The sequence below is a fragment of the Takifugu flavidus genome, chromosome 11 (assembly GCF_003711565.1).
Source record: "Takifugu flavidus isolate HTHZ2018 chromosome 11, ASM371156v2, whole genome shotgun sequence".
Lineage (NCBI taxonomy): Eukaryota > Metazoa > Chordata > Actinopteri > Tetraodontiformes > Tetraodontidae > Takifugu > Takifugu flavidus.
In genome coordinates, this window is record NC_079530.1 from 14,667,783 (window position 1) to 14,676,702 (window position 8,920).

General features: G+C 47.4%; 2 protein-coding genes across 10 annotated transcripts; one reads left to right on the forward strand and one right to left on the reverse strand.

Annotated features, from left to right (window-relative positions):
• Window positions 1–3,041, forward strand: LOC130533437 (peroxiredoxin-like 2A). 6 transcript variants are annotated; one of them, XM_057046827.1, is made up of 7 exons: window positions 52–115; window positions 1,051–1,273; window positions 1,437–1,622; window positions 2,104–2,192; window positions 2,269–2,409; window positions 2,494–2,658; window positions 2,738–3,041. In XM_057046827.1, exons 2-7 carry the CDS (start codon window positions 1,099–1,101, stop codon window positions 2,831–2,833), a joined length of 852 nt encoding a protein of 283 aa, XP_056902807.1. In that variant the 5' UTR covers window positions 52–115; window positions 1,051–1,098; the 3' UTR covers window positions 2,834–3,041. The 6 variants fall into 6 exon arrangements, with proteins under 6 accessions (XP_056902810.1, XP_056902807.1, XP_056902811.1 ...); XM_057046828.1 differs by lacking the exon at window positions 52–115 and adding an exon at window positions 177–191; XM_057046826.1 differs by lacking the exon at window positions 52–115 and adding an exon at window positions 619–739.
• A 506-nt stretch (window positions 3,042–3,547) lies between these two features.
• sfxn3 (sideroflexin 3) lies at window positions 3,548–8,768 on the reverse strand. 4 transcript variants are annotated; one of them, XM_057046821.1, is made up of 11 exons: window positions 8,660–8,768; window positions 7,270–7,488; window positions 6,961–7,131; window positions 6,513–6,611; window positions 6,370–6,445; window positions 6,206–6,291; window positions 6,004–6,131; window positions 5,668–5,717; window positions 5,489–5,538; window positions 5,361–5,408; window positions 3,548–5,292 (listed from the first exon to the last, which is right to left on the reverse strand). In XM_057046821.1, exons 2-11 carry the CDS (start codon window positions 7,431–7,433, stop codon window positions 5,196–5,198), a joined length of 969 nt encoding a protein of 322 aa, XP_056902801.1. In that variant the 5' UTR covers window positions 7,434–7,488; window positions 8,660–8,768; the 3' UTR covers window positions 3,548–5,195. The 4 variants fall into 4 exon arrangements, with proteins under 4 accessions (XP_056902801.1, XP_056902803.1, XP_056902804.1 ...); XM_057046823.1 differs by having other exon boundaries at window positions 6,961–7,157; XM_057046824.1 differs by having other exon boundaries at window positions 6,961–7,157; window positions 8,665–8,688.
• Between the last annotated feature and the right edge of the window lie 152 nt (window positions 8,769–8,920).

Consider the following 8,920-nt stretch of genomic DNA (forward strand, 5'->3'; position numbering starts at 1 on the left):
GTTTGGCCATATTATCGCTCGAAGTTCAAATCCTTCGCTCTTGCTCGATTAAGTGTCCTGGACTCTTGGATCGATTAGTGCGCCTGCGCAGCTCTGCCAGACGTCCTTTATTCTGGTGAGTAAATCTTTATTATAAAGCAATTTTTTAATCATCGCGGCCAGACCTGCGGACATGTGCGCCTAAAACTCAGGTAAAGGGAAACTAAATAAATGAACTGTGGATTTTAACGCGGTTTTAGCGACCGCTCTCGGAGGAACGTCCTCGGACCAGCCAGATTAACGCCTGATATGTCGAGGGTGGATCCATTTTGTAGTAATTCCTCCGGCTGGCATTAAAGATAGTTTTGGGGGGAAACTTTGCACCAACCGACAGATACCGGTTAACGGAGTGATCTTTGATCAGCTCAAGGTCATCATCGATCACCTTATTGAAGCGTGAAAACCGGTTTGGCCGGAGTGTTTGCAGTGACTTTAAATTGGTGCATTAAAATAAAGGAAACAAACTATGCTCGTGACATATTTTATATTTTGGCATCAGCCCATTTAAAGAACCCAGCCTGTTCTGGTGTCCGTGCACGCGTGTGAGCTGATTGGCTGCTGTTATCATTTTCCTCCTAGTTTCCCTCCTCTGGTGTAACGTTTAGGAGCACAAACACCTTTTTATAGTCTTGCAGGGTTTTCACCTGGATGGTCCATCCGAGGAGGGAAATAGATCTTTAAAGTTTGGAAACAGAGACAAGTCAGTATGAGACTTTGTTACTTTGGTTGTCTTGGTCGTATTTACGTTACAGTTTTCTAAGGTAATATTGAAGCGATTTTAATCCCATTAGTTGAAACTTCCGGTGTAGCTTTTTATTGTCACTGTAATTTATGTGTTCATGAACTTTGGCTTTAAACGATGGACCAGATTTATGCTTTTATTGTGCCTCCATTGTGCTTCAGGAGTAAAACATATTTTTTCTAGACATTATTTTAATAGTTACTTTCCTCATAAAATGCTCAAGTCCACTGAAGGTGAGTTTGAATCTGAAATCTGTGTCTTTCTTTCAGCGAAAGGCTGTTTGTAGTCGCAGGGCCAGATCCCTTTTCTACCCCCTGATGCTGGTTCTGTCCAAATGCCCGACACCTTTAAGGTGGACCTTGCCCCTGTGCTGCTCTTCTACCCCGAACCAGCGCTCCGCCACAACGGGGCCACAGTTTTTAAGAACCCAGACGGCTCCGTTTCACCAAAGTGAAGCCAAAGCCAGTCCTGAGCTAAACAAGCCCTCCACAGGCAAGAACCCTCAGCCAGCTGCTCCTCACCGTTGACTAAAGCTTAAAGCTGACTCAGCAGAATAATGAAGAGAGCCGCAGAGGCGACGTTGCCTGTGTGATGAGGGTGAAGCGATCCATCCTTTTACTCATGTCATCCGCTTCTCTCGCTCTGCACCCTGCAGTGTTGTCCTCTGGGACCGGGCTGGACGGGGAGCTGTTCGGGATGGGCCTCTGGTCGCTGGGCCTCGGTGCCGTGGGAGCGGCAATAGCCGGAATCTTCCTGGCCAACACTGACCTGTGCCTGCCTAAGGTGGCGAAGGCGCCGCTGGAGTACCTGGAGGACGCTGACCTGCGCTCCACCACCGACGGTGGGCGTTCGCTCCGTGACGGCGATAACCCGCCTCAGCCACGGCTGCATTTGAAAACCTTTGGAGGAGTACTCCAACAAAGGAAGCAGTCATTTACCGTTTTCTTTACTGTAGTGTGTGTGCGTGTGTGTGTGTGTGTGTGTGTGTGGGGGGGCTGTACGTAACGGACAATGTCAGGGTTGTTTGGAATTGAGGAAAAGCTGCTTTCAAAAAGCTGCTGGTACTGGAGATTACAGGGCCATGACGGCTGTATAGGCTGTGTTTAAGCATATAGATTCTATATTATAGAATAGATATTAAAGAATGTATATGCAGGCTTGGAAAGAGCGATGTGCTCTCCCAAACCCTGAGAGGTCGCGCTCTAATATTTTCTTGGACCGCCTTCAGCTTCCATTATTTGCTGTGTTGCACAAATGTGTGTTTATTAGCAGATAAACGATCGTCCTGTCCTAGAAACGGGAACTTCCTGTTCTGCTTGTAGATAAAGTCATCAAAGCAAAGAGCCTGTGGGAGACCAGCGGCGCCGTGGTCATGGCGGTGCGGCGGCCTGGATGATTTCTGTGCAGAGAGGTGACCACGCCGCCGCTGCACGTTTCACGATGGAAAGCGCGTCTGTGACCGTCTGTGACCGTCTGCTGTCCCGCAGGAGGCCTCTGAGCTGTCCTCTCTGAAGCCCCAGCTGGAGGAGCTCGGGGTCCCTCTGGTCGCCGTGGTCAAGGAGAACGTCGGCACAGAGATCCAGGACTTCAGACCGCACTTCGCCGGGGACATTTTCATCGACGAGCAGGTGGGCACGGCCGACGGCGCCACCCCCCCCCCCCCCCCCCCCCGCGCCTGTCCCGGTTCGGCTGACTGTAGCTTCTGTTTGCAGAAAGTCTTTTACGGCCCGCTGAGGAGGCAGATGAAGGGTCTGGGCTTCATTCGGCTGGGAGTGTGGCAGAACTTCATGCGGGCCTGGAGGTCCGGTTACCAGGGCAACATGAACGGCGAGGGCTTCGTCCTCGGGGGGGTGTTTGTCATCGGAGCGGGAGACCAGGTAACGCGCCCCGTTGGGGTGTGAACGGAGGTTCTGGTGAGGTGCGGTTCGGTCTCTGACCCGCATGTCGTGCTTGCAGGGGGTCCTGCTGGAACATCGCGAGAAGGAGTTTGGCCACAAGGTGGACCCTGCTGAGGTTCTGGAGGCTGCCAAAAGAATTGTACCCCCCAAATAAGTCACATTTCCGAACAACCCGGCACACGCACAACACATTAGAGCGGATGTTTGTTGTGTTTGAGTAACATTTAGTCTGTGTTTTTAATGTAATATTGCCACCTTGCACTTGAACTTACTCTAATATTAATGATGATTCAGAATTTAGCTGGTAATGTGTCATTTATCAATGACAACTTTTTAAAAAACAATGTTTTTTTTTTTTTTTTTTAAAGAATAAAATTAAGGGTCTTTGTTTTAGCAGCTTTTATTATTCAGGCACAATCATCACTTGAAACTGTCACCAGGGAGTTTTTCTTCAGTCAAATGTCTAAAATGTCTAAACGAGGAGCGTCCGAGTTTATCTTTTGCTTTTTTCGGCGCCAGGCGGCCGAACGGCCCTCCTGCACGACCAGATTAGCTGTTTGGGTTATGTGTGTGACAATGATAACTTGGCTCTAAACTCTAATTGGGGATGACCAAGTTTGATGCCGCTACACACACACACACACACGCAGACACACACATCTGTCATGTTGGAGTGCCTGAAGGGAGCCGAGCTGTTTTTATGCGCTAAGAACTGAAATGACATCGTCACACCTTCCTGGACTTGTTCATTTTTGGTTTTACATAGTTTAACATGACTTTAACATGATCGTTGACTCAATAAATGAAATAAAAAAATCAACTTCGGATGTGTTTTGTTTCCAGCAACATTAAAGACACAAAGTCTAAACACTGTTACAGATTTTATTGTATTGCTCAGAGTAAAACATGTTGACGTGAAATGGCCCAACCAACAGGAAGCTAAAGCAGATAAAAATATAGGTTGTTACAATTTGGGTGTTTAAACAGCAGTTTCATGAACGCTGGGGGGATTTTGCGCGGCATTTCCATCACTCTTGAATGCTCGTGACAATCTCTGGAGACATTCTTGGTTGTGACGAAGCTAAAGCGAGTCAAAACCAGGCGAAATAGGTCCACACGACAAAGCAAAACGAGGAGAAGCCACTCGCTCCTGAAAGACGTGAGCCGCTCATCTTTGGCGAGCTCTGCAGAAACGATCCGTGTTGCAGAGCGAGCGCGAATCGGGATCCAGAGCACGGGTGACTCGGCATTACCCAGCATAATAAATACGATCAACAAACTGAGGCTCCTTTTAAACAGCGAGACGCGTCCAACTAACGCCTGCAGCAGCACAGCCAGGACGAATAGTCAACAGGGAACACAACAAGAGTTAGCATCAGGTTTAGGTTTACTTCGTTTACATCTGAAGAGAACTACAACACAAAGCAAAACTGGAGTTTCATACAAGAGGCTAAATTTTACATTGACGCATTTAGGCGAAAAAAGGTGTAAAAACAAAACTTAAAAATTGACCTTTAAAGTCGCGTTAATTCAGGAGCCGAGTCTAAAGTCCCTTTGCACCCGCGCTAATTTTCCCCTAAATAGCCACGACGTTCCACTCGAGTGAATAGAGACGAAAGCACACACACCAACACACACAGGTCGCACAGACGCGTCACAATTACCGATGATCTTTGCGGTGCAGACATAAAGCCGGCTGATAAACTCTTAACCAGACACATTAAAGTGTAAAGTCCCTCATGCATATGTGCTTATGTGCATTATATCATAAATATATCCAATAAATGAGTCTAAATAACACTAAAACAAAGTCATTTGTCGTTAAAAGCATCAGTAGATGCTCTTATTTGTGCTCACATTCACTGCCAGGCCTCTCTGCCCTGTACGTAAACACACCCATCCACCAATAGTCGCCATAGCGATCGCCCTGGCTCATAAAGCCACCTCCAATGATTAAAAACAGCCCTGAAAGATAAAATCTACCACAGCGACGATGCGTCTAATGAACCCTTACCGCTCGCTGATCCACATTAGAAATGACTTCTTCATGTTTTTACTGTCACACTTTTCTAGCACCACGGTTTTAATACGGTTTAAAGAACACTTTAAAGTGGAGTGAACAATGCCCACGAGCACCCTGACGAGTGCGACACGGAGAAACGGAACTTAAAGAGAGGGCTGCTCCATCCAAACCATTGATCCCAGTGATCCAACATGACAACAAATACACAAGAATGTTTCCAGTGGTTCCACCTGGGAGTGAGCCTGAATGCAACACACACACACACACACATACACACACACTTTCATTCAGTGTCTCGTCAAGTTTAAGGGTGTTTTTACCAACGGCCCCCCCCTGAAGAGAAACGAGCTCAGGAGACGGTCTGAGTTCATCTGTAGTGGAAATAAAAGAAAAATACTGAGTCAAAGCAAATAAAAGGGAGTATATAGAGATGAGAGTTGTTTAGCTTTCATATTTGTGCCGCCATGCACGCCACAGGTGGGGGCGGCTTGTCCTACAGGCCCTTGTTGAAGTAGACGGTGGTGGTGTGGGGGCTCTTCTGCCTGATGGTGTCCTGCAGCTCTGCTTCCAGACCGCTGACGCTCATCGAGCTGCAACAGATGACGGAACATGAGTCCCGAACACATCCAAACGTTACGCACAAGCTCGACCTCCGTACCTCTTTTGCGGGAAGAGGGCGCAGCAAAGAGGGGTTGCAAACACCAGGCTGGGGGGGCAGAAAGATGGAGCGGGGTGCTTCAGACGGCGCTACTGAATAAAAGATGGCAGCAATGTTGCTTCACTTACCACAGACCCACAAGCCCCACTTGAACTGGAGCGTTTAAAACTGGGAATCGCTACAGGGAGACAAGATGGCAGAACCAACCGTGGTGAGCGAGATGGGAGGAAATAAAGAAGAGCCAGAAGTGAGCAGCCCAGGGCCCAGGGCCCAGGGCCCAGGCCCAGGGCCCGACTGCCACGCCTACCTTCATGAAGGCTTTCTGCTCCAGGGCGTTCATGATGACGGGGGGGATGGCTGGAAAAAGGAACTCAGATCAGATGAATTTGGCAGGAAATAGGAACCTTAATGTTCGGGTCGTGTTTTTAATGTAAAAGGACACGAAGTTCTTGTGCTGTCCATGTTTATTATTCTATTATTCTATGATGTTCTTCATAAACTGATGAGATAAGAGCCGCTGATTTCCAGATTTATCATTCGACCTTCAGTGTTGCTGTGGAACCATCCGGCGCTTGTTGTGTCTAAAGCTGTAAAAACTGAGCTGGAGCACGTGAGCATGAGTTGCTCTCTCAGACGTCCTCACCCATCGCTGGCACCGCCATGCCGATCCTCGACACCACCACCTGAGCGATGGCCTGTTTGGCAGCGTTGGGCGACTCTCCCAACCTGTTTCCATTCTCATCCGTTACCGGGATGCCGTACTTCAACTCCCTGGGTGGAGGACGGAGGACAGAATGAGTGACGGGGGAGGGGGGGGGGGGACTGGAGCGTGGATCCGTCCTCACCTCTGTCTCATGAAGGGTATGTTGATACAGTTAGCAGCAGCAACAGCAGCGAAGGGGACAAAGCGGCTGACGATCGGGGGCAGACGCTGAGGAACAGGAGTGGATTAGACGCAGCGGCTCACGCACGTCTGCAGAGGCAGGATTTTAGTTCACGCCGGGAATACCTTAGCGAGAGACTTCAGTCCCAGCGCCGTGACCACGGCTCCGGTGGTGGCGCTGACGTAGGCCGCGCCGAGCTGACTGTGAACACACCCGTTTCAGCGCATCTCTTATTTAGGGAACTCAAAGAAGCCAGAATGGTCCTTACTTCACAGTCATGGGGGCGTCGCCGCTCCGGTTGGTGTAGTTGACCACGGCGTTAAAGGACTGGTTCACCCACTGCCAGAAGACCACGGCGGGAGTCGTCCTGGAAACACAAACCAAAAGGGAAACCAAGTTTTTGCTGGGACGCCGTTTAGAAAGAACAACCCTCAAATGTGCGCTTCCACCTGCGTCACATTCACTGACGCTATTTGTGTGTAGGATATTTGACCGTCGCTATCGTCAGAAAAGACACAAACACAAATAAAAGGCTCAATTTCCCTCCGAGGACAAAATCATCACATGATTCAACAGTGACTCTGCTGTGAGAGTGATTTTTTTTTATTCCTTAAGAGGATTTGAACTGTTTGGGGATTAAAATGCCTATTTTTACTCTGCCTTGCTTTAGCACTCAGACACAAACGGCTTCAGCGTGTGTGAAAGCTCTGCTGTACCTGTAGAAGGTGAGCATGCAGCCTGTGATTGTCATGTTCATTGGCACCTGAGCAGACATCCGCCCAATCACAAACATCTTCTCGCCCGTGTCGGGGTGGAACGCGGAGTCGTAGATGTACTTGGCCCTCCACAGCTCATCCTCCGTCAGGCCAGCTTTGGCTCTCCCGGCTCTGAAAGAGCCACAACAATGGAGCGACTTTGACACGAGAGAATGCAGTAACACCAGCTTTAGTGCACGAGACAGAACAGCAGAACACTAGAGGTTAGTGCAAAGACTCGCCACACGGCCCCCAGTGGTGATCGCCTACCTGTAGTTCTCCACGATGTCCCGAGCACCCTCCAGGGTCTTGGAAGACAGCAGCACATTCCTGGGATCTGTGATCATGAAGAAATGCTTGGCCCTTCCCATGAAAGTGCCTTGATCCCATCGCGGCTCCTTGATGTTGATGTCGAGCGACAACTCTCCAGACATCCTTATTTACTTTGATTCCGTGGAAAAATGAATATATTCACGCCGGACTCCAACACTACCGGGGAAAAAAAGGTGGCTCAGTTCCCCACATGACTGACTCGCCCCCTAAACAACCTTGTGCGTGGAGGCTGACTTAAAAATACCTCCAAGCTCATATGAGGCAATAGTAATAGAAGGTTGCATCAGAGCTTTATGATTGGCTTTAGGATCACAACCCCTTGGCTTTGATCTTCGGAATCTGCAACGCCAAATTTAACGAGCTGTTCCTTGGCAAATTTCTTTAAAATCCGCCCATAACCTGTTGAGTTATTTTACTAATCGACAGGTATTAACCAACAAAAGGTCAAATACTCACCTATATGCAAAGCACGCATCACTGAACAATGTGCAACCTTGTTGGAAAACCCATAATTACCTGTGTCAAAGCGCCACCCAGCCAGGGTGACATTCCAACACTTGGAAACATGAGAGAAAGCTACATTTGCACCCTGAAGACCCGAGTTTGGAAACGCGGATTGTTGCAACAGATGCAGAAAAGTGGCTCAATGATGGAAATGTGTGTTCTCTGATGGGCAACTCCCAACGCAAATAAGCTGTCCGGAAATTGTGAAAATGCTGACTATAGCAAGTTTAATGTGATATCCTTTGTGTCAAAGTAAAAAACAAAACAAAAAAAACAACCATAAACATAATATTTAAAAAAGTGGTTTCATTTAACTACATGTTGCCCTTCTGCTTTAAATGGTTACATTTTTAAAATGCATACCAAAAAATGACCAGCTTGTGATCGGGTAGACGCGAAAGATTATTACATTACAAATGGAAAGTCAATTAATTCAGTAAATTAAGTAATTAGGAGACGTTTTTAAGAACCCTGTTAGCAAGTCGACCCACAAGTGAAGCTAGCGAACTAGCAAGGCTAGAAATTGAAAATGAAAATAAAACTTCCACACCCAAATACACTTCTAAACAGCACACCAAACCATTTTAAATGCCATCAGCATTAAATATTACAAAAGACAAACACAAAAATCTGCCTGTTCGGGACAAAAACCCAAAATCCCCCCCTTCTTTATCGTTAAAACTACATTCAGCTGTTGGCTAGCAGGTTATGCGGATGACCAATAAAGCTAAAACGCCTCAGTCATTGTTTCAAAAGTACATAAAGATGCTGCTGTTTAGATACAATATAAAAATGGTTATTAATATTTTTCATAGAAACAGACCTGCTCTGCTCTGGCTGCTCGACAGTCTTGTTATGACCTCTAGTAGCACCCGGAGCTGCGCTGCTGTAAAGCGTTAGTTTCTGTCGTAAAACAGAGACGCGCTGAAAACATTCCAAACACCAGACACGGAGCTCTAGCAAAACCCATTTTATGTATTCATTTGTGTCAGTTTCTACATTGGAAGTAAATGCAGAGGGTAGAATTATAAGGGCGTGATGAAGAAAATGGATTTCATTTCTGATATGCACATCAAATCAGTGA